Source organism: Acanthaster planci, linkage group LG11 (genome assembly GCF_054643075.1).
Source record: "Acanthaster planci isolate LZ-2023a linkage group LG11, COTS_SCS, whole genome shotgun sequence".
In the NCBI taxonomy this organism is placed as follows: domain Eukaryota; kingdom Metazoa; phylum Echinodermata; class Asteroidea; order Valvatida; family Acanthasteridae; genus Acanthaster; species Acanthaster planci.
In genome coordinates this window covers 16,177,086-16,195,843 of record NC_141787.1, presented here as the reverse complement: position 1 = coordinate 16,195,843, position 18,758 = coordinate 16,177,086, and the positions used below count along the sequence as shown (strand labels likewise).

Sequence of the window (18,758 nt, the reverse complement as noted above, 5' to 3'; positions counted from 1 at the left end):
CAATAACTGATCCTCCTCTCTGCCAATTATAATTCACAGTTTATCAGATAATTATACACCTCTTCTCTTATATGTGTACTTTTGTACCTATTGTGTCTTTATTGTCAACTCCTTATTACTTAATTTATTCCACTTCTTACGTAATTTTTATCTCTTTCCTCTTCTATTCACTTACAGTGAATCATCTTTTCTTATTTCTTTTATATCGACATGTTCATATGTTCGAATATTTTTATATATTCTTATTTATATTTACTTATTTCTGTATTTACTTTACTCTAACCTTGATGAGGAGCAGCAGGTCTTCTTCTCCTTTTAAGTCACTGTTTCAGCCACCTGTTTACCAGTTATCCATTAGACTTTCATTCATTTTTGGTTCACTTACCTGCTGTTCTTACACGTGTAGTTTTTTTTATTCATTATGTCTTATTTATTGTGCCTTGATCATTAATTGCTTATTCATGTAACTCATTTAATGTCATATTCAATTGCTTACATTATCTTTATTCATTATCAGTAATTTCTTTTCTTTTATGCTTTTATGCTTTTATATACATGTATAGTATGTTTATTTATTTACTCTATACACAGCTTGATGAGGAGTGGCAGGTCTTTGGCCGCAGTGATTGTTATCGCTTATGCCTCTCCTATGTCCATCTTGTATGTGATGAAAAAAAGAACTGGCATGAATTAATAATAATAATAAAAAATAATAATAATTTGAAAAAATGTGTTTGGCAGCATTTTCGAGGGTGGAGGGATTGAGGGTATTTTGTCACCGCCGTGAAGAGCATTTTGTGAGATAAATTGTGAAGGATATTTACAAGCCTTGACTCAAAAGCAAAGGAAATGGAACAGTTCAAACTCGCCTTGCTTAGATTATGATGTGGAAAAGGTGCCTTTTCTTGGGGATGAGACAGATTTGCCCATTAGTCTCTATGAATCCGTCAATGGGTAGAATTCGGAATACATGTGTTTATCTCTCTGTTGTTGCATTTTGGTTGTCTTGACCTTGTGTTTCCTCAACTTGTTTTTATCCCATACAACACGATAACTTGTCCTTTTCATTGCTAATTACATGAAAAAAGTATTATACAACTTTGACCCCAGCATTTAAACTTGCAACTGAAGTTTTGAACTGGAATTGCGTAGCCACGGGAGGCCTGGGGACACCCCCCCCCACAAATTCCCAATTATCTTGATAAAGGTGTATATAAACCAAGCAGGAAGAGAGAGCTTTCAGTCATCCGACTTTGAACTTTTCCAGTGCCCGAAATTGACCGCATATAGCCACGATGTAAACTAAACAGATAGAGCAATGACGCATGAATATAACTGCCTCGTTGGCGCAGTTGGCAGCGCGTCAGTCTCATAATCTGAAGGCCGTGAGTTCGAACCTCACACGGGGCATATTTTTTTTGGGGGGGGGTTGTTGGGGTTACTAACTTCAAGCATATAAAGCAGTGATCATTATAATGTGAACGTTTTAATCCCCAAAGAGTTGCTAAAAAGTACATTTTGAAAGTATGAATAAGTTTTGTATTAGGTAGGATTTGAACGTAAACTTGCATGGTGCGTGCAGATAGCAAATAGTGACGTGGTTCGCGGAGACACTATGTTATCTATCTCTTCCGTGAGCAGGTGTGGTTTTGATAATGTTCACTTTTATGCAGTTGAAGTTGAGTTAAGAATGGAACTAATCATATATAAAGAGGACGCATTCAATGAATTCCACAAGGGATATTAACTCCCAAGGTCTGTCTTTCTATTACTCATAATTATGTTTTGACACAAACTAAATAAGTTTGAGGTTAAGATAGGTTTTGTCTTCACTCTTTCATTTAGGGCCTACCAATCGTTTTTAAATTGTTTCATTTACCTTACTGGTAAAAAAATTCACCAATCAAGAAAGTAACACACGGGCACAATGGATAATACAAAAATACAAAACAAAAAAAGTTTGACTAGCAGTATGAGTTCCCGTCGCTGGCAGTCTGAGGTATGCTTCTTGGGAGGTACTCCCTTCCCCTGCCTTTGTTACGAACTACGCTTTGTCTGGTTGCACAATGAATCCTTTCAAACAGAACGAATCCTGCTTTTCAGATCATGACCATCGAGTCTCTACATCCGCCATATTGTTTGTGCAGGTCTCATGATAATGTGTAAATCGAGAGATTCTGTTGAGATCTTCCAATTTTCTTGAATCAACCTCCCCTCATCGTCATGTCGAGAGCCGATAGGAACGTGAGGCAGTAGACGACGGTCTCCGGGCAGGAATAAAGGCGCTCATCTACACCGATGAAAACGTAACCATCATGTATTCCAGACTAGCCCGTGCCTTCATCACGTCTTTCAAGAAGGCGTCTCTGTATCCTTTCTTGCTGGGTACGATGCTGCTGCAGATTTTCGTCTGCGCAGTTCTCTTTCCTGCCCTGTTTCTGTCCGATAGTCCTCTCTGTGGAGAAAGACGAGGAGACGGCAGGTTGAAAACAGTAGGAGACAGGACAGTCTTCGACGAAGATATTGGGACTTCTGGTGAGTTCGCAATATTCAGTAATTCGTACTTTTTTGACTGTTGCAGCAAGCCTTCCTTTTGCTGCGAAAGTCGCAGACAGTCAGAAGTTCCTTCCACTTGATTTGTTATATAGTACACAGACACACAGGTGTCATTTGACTGATTTTGATTGATAGGACGACTGTCAAGAATGCATTTTTGCCTAAGAGGGTTTTAATCGTGGAAAGCTAATCAGCAAGGGCAGTATGCTTCGGTCATTATATCAGATCATTATTCAATCATCACCATTATGACCTTTATCACCATTATCGTACCATTGGCCCAAGTATTTTATTGACAAGACTTGTTTTATAATGACTACTATTTAGTTCGTGATTTCCCTTCATACTTTTTCCTAGAGTTATGTGTCTTTCGTTTTAAAAATTTAGTTTATCCACACTGTACATGCTCTTTTTCAGTTCAACTTGTACCGGTGTTTTAACTGAACAAACAAATGTAAAATTAAATTTAATTGAACTGATTGAATTCATGTGCATTTCATGTCCCGTCGCCACCCCCTCGCTCCTCTTTCTAATTCTTACCCTGGTTTCTTTCCATCAAACTGTTTTCTCTAAAACGATCGTATCATCGTAGAGGGCGAATCAAAGGGAGTGGGGGCGCAACGATGCCACACCCTCGAGGAATTTTTGTAGGTAATAATAAATAGAGGCGAAAAGAAAGGCGAAACGTTTTCTGTTTTATTTTTCTTTCTTTAAAAGCCCCCAAATGGAGCCTCGCCCTACAGATATACCATAAAAGGTCACTTTAAATAAAAATTTCCACTTTTGGGGGCCTCCCAAAACCAGTGAACGCACTATTATTATCAGGCGGATCCTGGAATTTTTGCAGGGGGGGTCAGGTCAAAGATTTTTTTACGTCTCATTTTTGCAGACAAACGATGATGAAACATTACATGGCATATATGTACCTTGTTGACAATGGTATTTGTGCACTTAGTTATATTATTTTCTCTATTTTTTTTACAGTACTTTTTTGTCTCAGAGAAGGGGGAAGGGTTCGACCCCTACCCCCCCCCATCCAGGCCTGTGGTGATGTCTTTTTGCTTCTCCTTACATGCTTTTTTTCTATCGCACAGTGATTTTCCTTTCGTTTTTTTCCAGAGAAGCTCAATTTCGCGTTCCGTCATCCACCCGTTTCCCGAACCGAGACCAGCTCACATTTTAAAGCAATGACCCACAAGGACCATCTATCTCGTACCGTTCGACCTTTCACTATCCTCACAACAACCAATCGTGGATTTCTGGATTTTACCGCCAACTGGATTTTAAGCATTCGAAGATTAAAATTACAATATAATATCACGATCATCGCAGAGGACGCAGAGGCTTACCGGTATCTTACACGAAACCGCACATTCGATTACCAAAACCTCAGAATCGAACTAACTGAATACGGTTTCTCTCATCCCAAACCTCAGAGGTTCCGTTATTCCGGGTATCGACGCCTCGTCAACAAACGACCCCAGTATTTAATCGACAAACTAGAAGAAGGTTTCGATACCCTAATGGTTGATGTCGATTCTTTTTGGTTTCGAGATCCCCTCGATTTCATCTCGCCAAATTACTCGAAATACGACCTTTGGCTGGCACAGGGACACGACGGTAAAAATGGCCATAGGTTGCCCTGCCCCTGTCTGATGTACTTCAAATCGAATGTCATCTCTTTTGGTGTAGTCCGACATTGGATGAATCGACTCTTGAAGGCCAAAGGGATGGAGAGTGACCAGCAATCCCTCAACAATGTACTCAAGACGAGACACGGACAACGGTTGAGAGTAGGCTGGCTGAACAAGGTGAACTTCCCGACCGGTGATGACTACAAGACAAGACGAGAAAATCAGGAAGAAATGGAGAATGTGTACATCTTTCATGCAAATCACATGGGGAACTTCACAGTGAAGAAGCAGATTATGAAATCGTATGGACTGTGGATAGATTCCGATTGACTGATCCAGGACACACCTATGTTGTGAATGGTGCAACTTTGTTTGAATAACTTGCCCTTGCTCCAATCCTGTCTCGAAATCCGCCCTGAGTAGAAGCACCCCTCATCGGTTGAAAGGAGCCACATTGGTCAGGAGTGTTCATTTTGTTGGTAGCGATGCGATTGCAACGCTTGCGTTTCATAGTCGTCGGTGAATCAGCGATGCATAGTTACTAGCAAAGGAGTCTCCGTTGTCAGGAAAATTGCGCCCTCTCTTGGTCCAGCTTGGAATTCATATTGTCGGTCTCTTCCTGGCCTTTCTCGGGATCTCTCTCCCTGAAATTTTCTTTTGATTAAGTCAAAAGTGTGTGGGCTGGCACGACCTCTGAGCGACTACAGCGCCTGCAACAAATTATGTTGGACTGGATAAACGGACGGACTCGGACACGGTGCCACTTCCGGATGTTTGGACCCCCGTGAGGCCAATGTTCTAAATTGCCCGTCCCGAATCGCTGTTGTCATAGACTTTCATAAAAATATCCCTGGCAAACTAGAGGTCAGTGGATGACGTGTAACGATCAGTCCCTTTCTATTCAAGAAAACTTTCAACTGTTGTTAACTTCAAATCAGCCAACTATTTTTGCGTGTGGTAAAGTTGTACATTTCCGTTTTATCGTTGGGAGTGGGAATATTGTTTGGAAAACAAAGGAAGGTGGTAAGTCCGAGAAGACTTCCTCCCATGATAAGACACATCAAACACCATATAATCAGACAGAGATGCTGCTTCGTATAATTTTAATGAAGATTTTCAACTTGAGGGGAAATAATGATAACCAAATTCATAATCCAAGAAATAAATAATTTTTCAAGAACGAAATGTGATGAATACATCTATGCGTCCAATTAAATGAACTTGCTCCGAGCAAACTTTCAGTTGATTTGTTTAAGTTCTTTTGTAACCTTTTCTTTGGAGCAGGAAACAATGATTACTTAAAATATCGAGTAAAGAGAGCGGCGTTTTCGCAAACTTATTTTGTCGCCTATTATGTGACATCGCCCGAAACACTGGACGACGCTGTATTGACTGAATGAAAGGTATAACGACCTTTTTCTTATTTCAGAAGAAACTAAAAAATTCCAAGAGTGGGGGAAATTTGACCAAAAAAGATAACTAATTGTTCGCCAACATTTTGAAAAAGTTTCTATGCAAAGATAATCTTTGAAGAGGTGTTTTAAAGGAGCAGTCGTGAAGAGACGGCATATGTTGGAACCTGCGGGTATTTGCCATGTTTCATTTCACTTTGCTACGCTCGAGTTACGTTTTTATAGAAATTACTTTGTAATGTCTCATATCGATATCTTTTGGATTGTTCCTGGAAAATGTCCTATTTTATGGTTAAAGCTGATTGCATCAAGCCAACAGATCTTCGGGTTCTCTCTTGGGGAAAAAGAGACAACACTCCAATTTCTGTTAATTTTAATAATTTCTGATAATAAATGAAGGCGACAGAAAGTACCGTAACCAGGACAAAATGGAAATAAAGTACATGGTGCTCAGTAAACATTCGACGTCATTGAAGACTATAGACGGGGCTGGAGGCCTGATGAGGCCAGCCCGTTTCCATGCCGTAATCTCTAGCAATACTCCAAAACCTCCTCCCAGTAACATCCCTCATGGCAACATTCCTCGGAGATCTGCTTGGAATTTTGCTGCCTCAGGAAAAAGTTGGCATCGGCCTCATCTAGGAACTCTGAAATGAATGCAATAAATGCGTTCAGTCTTTCATGGTAATCTTTGGCTGGTCAATGGCCGGCCGTATTGCTGTTTGCTGACAGATTAATTGAATTGAATTTCATCCACACGATGATATTGCATACGGCTATAACATGTATTGGACAAAAAGGAATCCAGAGCCAGATTTTCAGGGGAGGGGGGGTTCGGAAGGGAGAGAGACAACAACAAACTCTTTGTGGTACCTTTTATTATCGCTCTGAGGGGTGAAGCTGTAAAACTTTGGGACTTTTTGCAGCGTTAGGGAAGGGTGTGCAAGTGAATTGTCCGCAATATCTCCATTCTTTATCATATTAAAAAAAAATACAATGGGGAGGGATGGAATGGGAGGAGTCATAGCTCCCGGATCTGCAGGAGAGTATCTCACACTCTTTACCTGGATTGTTTTCTTCTTGTACATCATCTCTTGTGTCTGAATGTGGTCTTCCAGTATGAGTGCAGACGTTTTTCAAAGTGTTCGTTACATTTCCCTGGCACACCCACAATTTAGGTCCATTATCGGCTCTATAACGTAGGGACAAAATGAACAAAGAGCCACATAAAAAATTGTTAATTCATCTGTTTTGCTTTCGTGTTTTGTTTTGTTTTTGTGGGCTCTCTGTTTTTTGAGTTACACATTTATGTCCGTCCGTTTGTTGGTTTATTTGTTTTGTTTTGTCGTGTTTTGTTTTGTTTGAAACACCGCCTCTTTCAGAGGAAAATAATGTTCATATTCTCATCCAATACGCGCGTTAAAAAGGACACAGACCTGCTATATAAAATTTATGTCCCTCCAAAATGGTACAACTACCGCTTGTGTCTACCGCTGATGTCTGCGCTTTTATTTTAAGCGCTCTACCCCTTCCTTAATAAACACAAGCCCTGAAAATTGGGTTTCTGTAGTTTATTTTGGGTTTCTGTAGTTATTTGCCTAACAACTGTAAGTACGTAACTGATTAACAAAATGTATAGATGTAATTTAATTTCGAATGGGAATCTGGGTAGTATGAAAACGTGTTGCGAACTAGATCATAATTTTATCATCGATTGCACTCTCAGAAAAAAAAAGAATACACAGATGTCTTCGTTAATTTGTTCTAACCAAATTTTATATATTTGTATATTTAAGGTATTTGTATTATGTTTTACTTCAGATTTTTTTTAAATTAAAATCTTCCCAAAAAAGGATGATATGAATTATTTTACGACATTTGAAGAAAGCATCACCATTACTTAAAATGTTTTAACAGAATATACATTGCATAGGGTGTCGTTCTTCATAGGATTATTTTGTACTGAGCGCGTTGCACGTAGAGCACTACCCCCACCGATAAAGATAAATCACCAATACGGTGAGGACAAACGGTGTTACTTCCAATAGCCAACAGCAGTTAGCAGAGATTAATTAACCCTGACCCTCCTGAATCCTTCACCTGTTGGAGGATTGAGGAGGATTCTACGAGGATCCTACTTCCAGCCATGGGTGTAAATCCCAGGCTATGGGGTATATACCCGCCCCCTACTTTTTGAGGGTGGAGGATGGGCTACTGAATCACCCCCCCCCGTCCCAAACACTTTTTTTGTGACGAGCAACAAAAATTAAAGCAGATTGTGAAGAATTTTTAGGATTTCCAAACAACAACATTGTTTGCAATATCGCTAAAAAGGAAAAACAATTTTATAAAGCAACAAATATGCAATTGTGCTGTAAGATTCTACATGAATTTGATACACATTACAGATGCACATCTTTGTCTTGAACGTCGCCCTCTATAGTGTATTTGGTTTAGCCCCCCCCCCTCTCCCACCGCTTTCCAAATTTCAATGGCCAGGCAAGTCATTCCCCCCCCCCTATTTCCAGCACAGGTTTACGACACTGCCTCCAGCAGGGAGTAAGCAACCTGCTGTCTGCATTGTTGATTGTTGGAAATGGGCAACAATTACCAGTATAAATTTCATGGTTTAGCCCTTGACAATTCTGAAATAATGAAAAGGGAACAGACTTACACGGAAAAGTCGCCCTTGGCTTCGATGTCGCTATCTATCGCCGTAGATTCTGACAACTTGGGACCGTCTGATTTGGAAGAAACAAACATGGGAAATTGTCACTGTCCGCACAAAAATGACTCATAAATACATTTGATGCAAGACATTGGAAGGAGACAAACCCAAAAAAAAAATCGTTGTTGTTTTTCTGTAGTAAAAGGACTTGCTCCAACTGCTTCAATTCGATTCCATTCGGGGAGTCGGGTTGGTGATAAAGTAGTTCTTTCCTTGTGCCTTTCACTCCCGGTCCATATGTAGATTAGGTTTTCAGTCCCTACCTGATTCCGTAGGTTTTTACCCAGAAATTTTTCTCTGGGGTTTTCTTCCCACCTCTAAAACTGTAACTGCTCCTTCTTGTCCCCTCTCTACAGATGTGGATGGATGTGGGTCATTTGGCGGCTGTCTGAGGCGCACTCATATGCCATTCACACTCGACCATATTGAATGCCTTCATTGCACAGCGCATTTGAACATCTGTATGAAATTCGCGCCTTATAAATCAATGAAATGACAACTGAATTTCCAACCGTTTCATTCTTGTCTGAAGGCCTACATTATCTGGCAGGGCCTCAAGTCTAAGAAGACATTTGTTGCCTTTGAGGTATAGTATCATTACGTAAAATGGGCAAACTAAGGTAGTAGTAGAGAATGGCCGATCCTGGACCAATCTTTAAAAATTGAAAACACCTCTGCAGCCCTCTCTCTCACTCTCTCTTTGAAAAAATTAAAAAGTCTGAAATTCTAAAAATTGACGACAAATCATCCTAACCCGTGGATCTCATATTTGCGAGCCATTATTTGAATATACAAAGCTGGGGAGCCACACACACCGCTTGGTTACTCATCCAAGAATTGACCGACGCGGGCGAAGACGTGATGGCCCGAGCTAAAAAAGACTCGTAACGTCAGATTAGAATATAGACATAATCCTTATAGGTATTATTCGTGGGGGAAAAAATCATTTTTATTGGAATACATGGAACGACATGACGTTTCTTTACCTGCGCCGTGGAGGCCTGAACGATATGCGCGCAAGGAATACATAGTCACATGCAATTAAAGAGCATTGAAAACAATTTAAATATCTGGATCGCAAATCATTATGAACAGTTACTCCAAGCACGGACCATTAACCCAGGGATGTGCAACCGCCAGCGGCCCCAGTGCAAATCCATGTGCGACCTTGGTTCCATGCGTGTTACGGACTGTTATTACCCCTGCAGACGCTCTCGACTTTCTCGGAAAAAAAACTCGCGACCACGTGACGTTATGACACGCGTTGCCGTATGTACAGTGCAGTCGTGGTTATGCCGAGACGACGCGCCGATGCGGTGCTTAAATCTATTCGTTTCGACGAACACATCCCCTTAGAAGTCTGTAAAGAATTCCTGAGATTCCGATCAAACAATGACCAATACAAATGCGGGGGGGGGTTCGAGTCCCACACGAGTAAGCTTGTGAGGTTTTTTCGCAAGCTCTCGGACAAGCGCTGAGTATACAGTGCTTATAAATATACGTTGGGTAAGGGCAAACCCGCTGTATATATAATTAATATCTCCCCAACGCAAAAATACATCTTGGATGAAAAGTTACATCGATGAAAACACGGAGTTGCGCAAACTGGCCAACTCTAACTGTGAGAAAGATTTTTTTATATAATTGATGAACAACTCGGTGTTTGGTAAAACGATGGAAAAAGTGAGAGACCGAAGCAACGGGCATCTATTGCGAGACGAAGATACAAAACGTTTTAAGCGTCTGTCTTGTCAACCAAATTACAAATAACTACGGTGTGTCCCGAGTGCAATCTATCGTTTGTCATAATGTACCAAATAAACACTACGCTGGACAAGCAGATTTATTGCGGCGGAGGCCCTATGCGTCTTAGATTTATTCAGAACGTTGATAAACAAAATAAAGTTAATGTATACAGACACTGACTCTTTGTTGGTACATATTCATGACCCATATACAAACTGGAAAAAAGGACCAGTTTGACTTGAGCAATTACCCGACGGCTCATCCAATTTACGATGCTAAAAATAAAAAGGTCATCGGTAAGATGAAAGACGAATTTGGCGGCAAACTCGTGTCGGGAGCGGTGTGCTTACGCTCCAACATGTATTCTATTTTGTCAGAAGATCAAAAGTTGAAAAAAGCCCAAGGTGTAACCGTGACCAAAAAAACAACTGTCACACGAGAATTATAAAAATTGCTTGTTTCAACAGTGTCAAAACTTTTTTAATCAAAGCTTATTTAGATCCGTCAAACAGTCAAACATCAACTGTACGCCGTGACGCAAAACGAATTGAGCCTGTCTCCTTCAGACACAAAACGTTATATTTTCCCGAAAGGCACCGACACGCTGCCGTCTTCGATGGTGCGAGAGACGTATTCCTCGATCGTGTTTAACTTAGCGTCTGCCAGTACTTTGATTTGATCGTATGTCTTGGTTTTTGTCATCAAACGCTTAGAGAAGTATTTCAACAAGGCATAACAGGCAGACGTGCCCATGCTTGCCTCTTCCAACACGAGACCGATCGGAGGGCTAATAACTTCCATTAAGACGGGGATGGCCACCGCTGCTCCCAGTAGTTCGACCCCGTGTTCCACGTATCGTATAGCACATGTCCATCTCTTTAGCTCTTTGTAAGAGGTCTCTTTCGCGTTATGTTCTTGTAAAATTTGCGCTTTGATGTCTTCGATCTTTTGGAGTCTGCAGACTTTGGTTTCTGCCGCTTCGTTTTCTAGAGGAGGATAAAGGTTCGTTGTCATAGTCTTTTCTTTTAAAGTATACGTTTTATAATTTAGACTGACAAAAATGTTTAGTTCAATGATCATCTCAGCGTTTTGATTTTCAAGAGTTCTCCTCGCTCGTTTTGACAAAAAAGTTCAAGCCGTCGATGTTTCAGCTTTTTAGCTTATTAGGTGATTCGAAATCGCTGCGGAATTGTTGATTGGTAGACACCGCTTGTAACAAATCTAAAGACTGTCCTTAATAAAAGTTGACGTCGTTGTTCACTGGCAACAATATATAAACGCGAGTCTGTCTGATTTTAAGTCGTAACCGGCTTTAAAGTGTCGCTCCAGTGTTTTTCCAAGACTTAAAAGAGGTCCTTGAGTTTGGCCGACGTTTGGTCTGCGCGACGAGCGACCGGGTTACTTGACCTCTCGAGATCTTGCCTCGTAAAATTTGGTTTAATTTGTTTTCTATGCAGCCCACTTGATCTTCTGTCAATTGGATGTCTAATTGTTTGAGCACTTGGTCTGTTTTAGATTTTGGTTTTTCATAAACAAAACGCAGATTGTATGACAGACTTTTTAGTCGCGTGCGTACCGATGTATTTGTAAGCCGCAAAACATCCATCGTAGGTTCTTGGAGTTGATAGCATATTTGACGTCCAACGATATTTTGAGGATTTTTTTCTTTGACACCAAATTTATCGACTGGATTTACGCCGTCGTCTTTATTGTCGTGTTATAAGAAATGGGTGAATAACGTTGCGTTACCGTTTCGCTCTCTTCGAGTATAGGTTTTGCTATCACGAGTTTGTCCGGGTCAAAGGGGCCATAGACAACCTTTGGACCTTTGCTGTCGGCGTCGAGACGTTCGTGATCATTTAAGGCCGTCTTTCGTCTCTCTCACAAAGCAGATGCGATGTCTGTCGTTGGACAACTTTTTCAGCTCGAGTCATCACGTCTTAGTCCGCGCCGGTTGATTCTTGAATGAGTAACCAAGCGTTGTGGGTGGCCACCTCTTTGCATATTCAAATTGGCTCGCAAAAATGAGATCCATGGATTTGGTTGGGTGGTCGTGAATTTTTAGAATTTCAGAATTTTTTAGTTTTTCAAAGAGAGAGTGAGAGGGAATGTTGGAGATATTTTATTTGTGCTTTGGACAGTGAGATTTAAAACTAATGGAGTCGACAAAAGAAAAAAAATTGAACGAAGTTGATAATCGATCGCAGCTGCCGCAATAGAGCTATTATTTGGTGATAAAGAGTTTAGTGTCAAAGCCAAAGTAAACGGATTCAGAAAAAACTAACCTCCAAAGATTGCTGCGACAAAAGCCCCGAGTAAGAGCAGTAGGATGAAGCGATTCATGCTGATGGCTTCGTTTGGGACGTATCTACCTCTGTAAGACTGTTTGCCTCGTGAAAGCGTTTCCACTTGCCGACAGTGAGGGATTTCAATGTCGAATAGCCAAAAGCGAAATCGCACTGCGCGTTTATAAGTCATTTCTGACCTGTAGCTGGGATTATGGAAAACATGATTGTTTTTGAGATGATCATTATTGGATTGGGTACAGTTATTTGTGAAAACGTTGTTGATAACACAAATGCCAGCATGTTTTCCAGTCGAAATTACCCGCCAACTGTTAATTAAAAAAACGACGAAGTTGTAATTGGGTTTTTTGGTTCATCATCGAATTCCAAATTTCAGATAAGAAATGTGCTTGGGGTTTTCAATAGCATGTGGTTAGGCTTATAAATGCAGTCGGGGAACTAAATTGCAGGCAATTGAACTGAATAACTTTATTTCACGCTGAGCTTTTCTTAATTTTATACGAAATTAAAACGTGGGCGGTACTCAGGGATTTGCTGGAAAACAAATACACATTTTGTTCAATAGTGCGTGGATTCATTTCTGTCATGTTCTATATCTCAACGTTGATTTGTTTCAGTTCATAGAAAAGTTTCATGCCAAACTTGGCTTACATCATCTTGAACTAAATTTTGTGCCCTGTGAAGTATTGTCAAAGCGATTGTGTGGGTGCAACAACCGAAAAACGGACTTCTACGAATTGTGCAGAATACAGAACTGTGCATGCATATCTGTGACTTTCTTATGTAAACTTACAAATGGGTGGCAACTATGACAACCAAGCTTCTTCTTAATCATCAGCTCTTTTATGGTTAAAATTTACATTTTTTGCCATTAGTTCTTATATTTTTTATGAATGAGCACATTCAGAACGAAGGTTCGCCCGGCCTAAGGGATAAAAAAATGTGCCAGTATAGCCTACTATTAATCCTGTGCATCGAGGCCAAGAGCGGATCACGAATCAAATTGTCGGTGGATGGGTGGGGGAAAACTTGTTTTCTAAATTGCCTTTATCTCCTTATTTTTAAAACATCTTTAAGAGAACTGTTTGTAGGGGAAATGGCCCTGTTCACCCTGCCCCCGATCCATCCTCGGAGACCCTAATCTTCAACTGAAGTTAGTAGTCCTTGTTTCACTGTGTCAAAATCGATTAGCTCAGTTCATCGCACGAGGGCGCTGTTGAAGACTAACTTGGACCCGAAAACGTCCTTCATTCAGGATCACACTGTGCTGGTAATGGGTCATTATTTTTGGCGTTTCCGGTAGATCAGCCCTTGAACCAGGGTCAATTCTCGTGTTATGTGGAGCTATATATGCAATCACACATATGAAGCCAAACCACGGTTCACAACCATGCACAATGCATGACATCTAGATTCTCAACCAACCATAAAAACTTCACGTGTGAAATTAGGCTCCAATAGGATTCGGGCTTTATTTTCCTTAAAAAAAACCTCCCTGCCCGCAATTCCAACCCGTGCTTCGAGCCCACGCCCCTTGCATCACAAATCATTATGCCGTAACCGCCTGACTACCGCAATTCACACAAATTGGTGGTGTTTTTACTGTTGATATAACGATGAACGGCTGCAACGTAAGTCTAATACACATTGGGCATGCGCAATACAAACACAACCATCGCGGTTTGGCTTCATACGTATGGTTGTATATATATCTCGTTATGTGCCACTTATTGTGCCCTGTTCTAGGACTGTTCACTGTAACCGGTGGGGACAGTCGTGATAGGTATGTAAAAACAAATAATAAATAAATAAAAAAATAGGGACACCTCGAAATCTCTCTTCCATCTTTCTTTAAAGCTCGTTATCATGCCAAATAAGTATCCTTAATAGCATTTCATATCTCTTTCAAGCAACAAATTTTATTCCTGCACCAAAATCTTTAAAACGTTGCCTATCAGAGTGGTATTACATTATGTCAAGGATAGATTTAAACATCTTGACCAGTATGCGAACTTAAAAAGAGTCCCTACAGATTCGGAATAAATTACCCACCCTCCATAACAATCAAATTTAAGAATGTCATAATTCAATAAAGAAACACCTATACCAGATTTATTCTAAGAATTTTAACTCGATGTTTCTACTTTAGGGAAGATGCTGCAAAAAAGACGGCTCGAGTGGCTAAACTAATAACAAGAATAAATAACTGCAAATGCTGATTAGGGGGAGGGGCCTGTCAGAGCTACTGTTACTTTAAAAGACAAGAAGGCAGACCAGTTCTAGAATTTTTTCATTAAAGCATATTGTTTCTTCTTCTTTAGGATATTTCCAAAGCAACACAAAAGGCGCGGGAGTATAAAAACGAGTTTCTCCGATAATTTACCCGAGTCATCCCGTTTATGATGTATCAGGCCCTTTGGATGGCAGACGAAACGCGCCCAGTTGAAGATAATAATGCCCCACAGACCTTGAAACGTGTGAAATGTGATGAATACATCTATGTGTCCAATTTAATAAACTTGCTCCGAGCAAACTTTCAGATGATTTGTTTAAGTTATTTTATAACCTTTTGTTTCGAGCAGGAAGCAATGATTACTTAAAATATCGAGTAAAGAGAGCGGCGTTTTCGCAAACTTATTTTGTCGCCTATTATGTGACATCGCCCGAAACACTGGACGACGCTGTATTGACTGAATGAAAGGTATAATGACCTTTTTCTTATTTCAGAAAAAACTAAAAAATTCCAAGAGTGGGGGAAATTTGACCAAAAAAGATAACTAATTGTTCGCCAACATTTTTTAAAGTTTCTATGCAAAGATAATCTTTGAAGAGGTATTTTAAAGGAGCAGTCGTGAAGAGACGGCATATGTTGGAACCTGCGGGTATTTGCCATGTTTCATTTCACTTTGCTACGCTCGAGTTACGCTTTTATAGAAATTACTTTGTTATGTCTCATATCTATATCTTTTGGATTGTTCCTGGAAAATCTCCTATTTTATGGTTAAAGATGATTGCATCACGCCAACAGATCTTCGGGTTCTCTCATGGGAAAAAAGAGACAACACTCCAATTTCTGATAATTGTTTTCCTTTGCTTTACGCTCCATAGCCTGGCAAAAAAGCCAGCCTCGTCTCGTCTGATCCTCTTTGACCATAACGCTGCCGCTATCTTGGAAGTTATAACTTTCTTTCCATCAAACTGTTTTCTCTAAAACGATCATATCATCGTAGAGGGCGAATTTTTGTCGGTAATAATAATTAGAGTCGAAAAGAAAGGCGAAACGTTTTCTGTTTTATTTTTCTTTCTTTAAAAGCCCCCAAATGGAGCCTCGCCCTACAGATATACCATAAAAGGTCACTTTAAATCAAAATTTCCACTTTTGGGGGCCTCCCAAAACCCGTGAACGCACTATTATTACCAGGCGGATCCTGGAATTTTTGCAGGGGGGTCAGGTCAAAGATTTTTTTACGTCTCATTTTTGCAGACAAACGATGATGAAACATTACATGGCATACATGTACCTTGTTGACAATGGTATTTGTGCACTTAGTTATATTATTTTCTCTATTTTTTTTACAGTACTTTTTTGTCTCAGAGAAGGGGGAAGGGTTCGACCCCTACCCCCCCCCCATCCAGGCCTGTGGTGATGTCTTTTTGCTTCTCCTTACATGCTTTTTTTCTATCGCACAGTGATTTTCCTTTCGTTTTTTTTCCAGAGAAGCTCAATTTCGCGTTCCGTCATCCACCCGTTTCCCGAACCGAGACCAGCTCACATTTTAAAGCAATGACCCACAAGGACCATCTATCTCGTACCGTTCGACCTTTCACTATCCTCACAACAACCAATCGTGGATTTCTGGATTTTACCGCCAACTGGATTTTAAGCATTTGAAGATTAAAATTATAGTATAATATCACGATCATCGCAGAGGACCCAGAGGCTTACCGGTATCTTACACGAAACCGCACATTCGATTACCAAAACCTCAGAATCGAACTAACTGAATACGGTTTCTCTCATCCCAAACCTCAGAGGTTCCGTTATTCCGGGTATCGACGCCTCATCAACAAACGACCCCAGTATTCAATCGACAAACTAGAAGAAGGTTTCGATACCCTAATGGTTGATGTCGATTCTTTTTGGTTTCGAGATCCCCTCGATTTCATCTCGCCAAATTACTCGAAATACGACCTTTGGCTGGCACAGGGACACGACGGTAAAAATGGCCATAGGTTGCCCTGCCCCTGTCTGATGTACTTCAAATCGAATGTCATCTCTTTTGGTGTAGTCCGACATTGGATGAATCGACTCTTGAAGGCCAAAGGGATGGAGAGTGACCAGCAATCCCTCAACAATGTACTCAAGACGAGACACGGACAACGGTTGAGAGTAGGCTGGCTGAACAAGGTGAACTTCCCGACCGGTGATGACTACAAGACAAGACGAGAAAATCAGGAAGAAATGGAGAATGTGTACATCTTTCATGCAAATCACATGGGGAACTTCACAGTGAAGAAGCAGATTATGAAATCGTAGGGGCTGTGGATAGATTCCGATTGACTGATCCAGGACACACCTATGTTGTGAATGGTGCAACTTTGTTTGAATAACTTGCCCTTGCTCCAATCCTGTCTCGAAATCCGCCCTGAGCAGAAGCACCCCCTCATCGGTTGAAAGGAGCCACATTGGTCTGGAGTGTTCATTTTGTTGGTAGCGATGCGATTGCAACGCTTGCGTTTCATAGTCGTCGGTGAATCAGCGATGCATAGTTACTAGCAAAGGAGTCTCCGTTGTCAGGAAAATTGCGCCCTCTCTCGATCCAGCTTGGAGTTCATATTGTCGGTCTCTTCCTGGCCTTTCTCGGGATCTCTCTCCCTGAAATTTTCTTTTGATAAAGTCAAAAGTGTGTGGGCTGGCACGACCTCTGAGCGACTACAGCGCCTGCAACAAATTATGTCGGACTGGATAAACGGACGGACTCGGACACGGTGCCACGTCCGGATGTTTGGACCCCCGTGAGGCCAATGTTCTAAATTGCCCGTCCCGAATCGCTGTTGTCATAAACCTTCATAAAAAGTATCCCTGGCAAACTAGAGGTCGGTGGATGACGTGTAACGATCAGTCCCTTTCTATTCAAGAAAACTTTCAACTGTTGTTAACTTCAAATCAGCCAACTATTTTTTGTGTGTGGTAAAGTTGTACATTTCTGTTTTATCGTTGGGAGTGGGAATATTGTTTGGAAAACAAAGGAAGGAGGTAAGTCCGAGAAGACTTCCTCCCATGATAAGACACATGAACTGAAATCAAACACCATATAATCAGACAGAGATGCTGCTTCGTATAATTTTAATGAAGATTTTCAACTTGAGGGGAAATAATGATAACCAAATTCATAATCCAAGAAATAAGTCAATTTTTTTTTCAAGAACGAAATGTGATGAATACATCTACGCGTCCAATTAAATAAAGTTGCTCCGAGCAAACTTTCAGATGATTTGTTTAAGTTCTTTTGTAACCTTTTCTTTGGAGCAGGAAGCAATGATTACTTAAAATATCGAGTAAAAAGAGCGGCGTTTTTGCAAACTTATTTTGTTTTCCTTTGCTTTACGCTTTCTAGCCTGGCAAAAGAGCCAGCCTCGTCTCGTCTGATCCTCTTTGACCATAACGCGCCGCTATCCTGGAAGTTATAACTTTCTTTTGAGATACCGTATGTGTCAATAGTTATGGTAATAAAAACGGATGTTGGTTTGAATTCTTGTTAAATGAAGGCGACAGAAAGTACCGTAACCAGGACAAAATGGAAATAAAGTACATGGTGCTCAGTAAACATTCGATGTCATTGAAGACTATAGACGGGGCTGGAGGCCTGATGAGGCCAGCCCGTTTCCACGCCATAATCTCTAGCAATACTCCAAAATCTCCTCCCAGTAACATCCCTCATGGCAACATTCCTCGGAGATGTGGTTGCGCTTATGCCGCCTCAGGAAAAAGTTGGCTTCGGCCTCATCTAGGAACTCTGAAATGAATGCAATAAAATGCGTTCAGTCTTTCATGGTCAGCTTTGGCTGGTCAATGGCCGGCCGTATTGCTGTTTGCTGACAGATTATGAATTGAATTTCATCCACACGATGATATTGCCTACGGCTATAACATGTATTGGACAAAATGGAATCCAGAGGCAAATTTTCAGGGGGGGGGTTCGGAAGGGAGAGAGACAACAACAAACTCTTTGTGGTACCTTTTATTATCGCTCTGAGGGGTGAAGCTGTAAAACTTTGGGACTTTTTGCAGCGTTAGGGAAAGGTGTGCAAGTGAATTGTCCGAAAGATCTCCATTTTTTCATCATATTAAAAAGAAATCCACCCCTGGTTGGGA

The 18,758-nt window shown here is 40.8% G+C and overlaps 4 protein-coding genes, 1 long non-coding RNA gene and 1 other non-coding gene across 8 annotated transcripts in view; 3 read left to right on the top strand and 3 right to left on the bottom strand.

Annotated features, from left to right (window-relative positions):
* Positions 1 to 1,337: 1,337 nt before the first annotated feature.
* Positions 1,338 to 1,410, top strand: Trnam-cau (transfer RNA methionine (anticodon CAU)). The gene has a single exon. It is a non-coding gene; the product is annotated as a tRNA-Met (tRNA).
* Positions 1,411 to 1,467: 57 nt separating this feature from the next.
* On the bottom strand, positions 1,468 to 4,160 carry LOC147797515 (uncharacterized). Its single transcript, XR_015427185.1, has 2 exons — positions 4,076 to 4,160; positions 1,468 to 2,455 (listed from the first exon to the last, which is right to left on the bottom strand). It is a non-coding gene; the product is annotated as an uncharacterized LOC147797515 (long non-coding RNA).
* LOC110976346 (uncharacterized) overlaps positions 2,316 to 18,758 on the top strand; it is a 26,586-nt gene continuing 10,143 nt past the window's right edge. Inside the window, exons 1-3 of one of the 3 annotated variants that reach the window (XM_087143260.1) lie at positions 2,396 to 2,535; positions 3,149 to 3,207; positions 3,676 to 5,375. In XM_087143260.1, the coding sequence (XP_086999386.1) occupies positions 3,180 to 3,207; positions 3,676 to 4,520 (873 nt within the window). In that variant the 5' untranslated portion in view covers positions 2,396 to 2,535; positions 3,149 to 3,179 and the 3' untranslated portion in view covers positions 4,521 to 5,375. Of the gene's footprint in view, positions 2,536 to 3,148; positions 3,208 to 3,675; positions 5,376 to 18,758 lie in introns of those variants that run through there. The other 2 variants (XM_022229532.2, XM_087143259.1) reach the window with 2 other exon arrangements.
* Positions 5,277 to 12,533, bottom strand: LOC110976349 (uncharacterized). The gene is made up of 4 exons (XM_022229534.2): positions 12,362 to 12,533; positions 8,277 to 8,343; positions 6,667 to 6,794; positions 5,277 to 6,249 (listed from the first exon to the last, which is right to left on the bottom strand). The coding sequence occupies exons 1-4, from the start codon at positions 12,417 to 12,419 to the stop codon at positions 6,134 to 6,136; spliced, it is 369 nt and encodes a 122-aa protein (XP_022085226.1). The 5' UTR covers positions 12,420 to 12,533; the 3' UTR covers positions 5,277 to 6,133.
* LOC147797514 (uncharacterized) lies at positions 16,014 to 17,892 on the top strand. The gene is given in 1 exon segment (XM_087143261.1): positions 16,014 to 17,892. A coding segment is annotated over 1 exon segment (891 nt). The 5' UTR covers positions 16,014 to 16,028; the 3' UTR covers positions 16,920 to 17,892.
* The window catches only part of LOC110976348 (uncharacterized), a 4,209-nt gene continuing 3,163 nt past the window's right edge, over positions 17,713 to 18,758 (bottom strand). Inside the window, exon 4 of the mRNA XM_022229533.2 lies at positions 17,713 to 18,399. Within this exon, the coding sequence (XP_022085225.2) occupies positions 18,284 to 18,399 (116 nt within the window). The 3' untranslated portion in view covers positions 17,713 to 18,283. The remainder of the gene's footprint in view (positions 18,400 to 18,758) is intronic.

Excerpts from the sequence above, each read along its gene's own strand:
- LOC110976349 (XM_022229534.2), bottom strand. The coding sequence starts at position 12,419 with ATGAATCGCTTCATCCTACTGCTCTTACTCGGGGCTTTTGTCGCAGCA. Across the intron at positions 8,344-12,361 it reads TGTCGCAGCAATCTTTGGAG|ACGGTCCCAAGTTGTCAGAA; the intron begins GTTAGTTTTTTC and ends CTTCCAAATCAG. Across the intron at positions 6,795-8,276 it reads GCCAAGGGCGACTTTTCCGT|AGCCGATAATGGACCTAAAT; the intron begins GTAAGTCTGTTC and ends CCTACGTTATAG.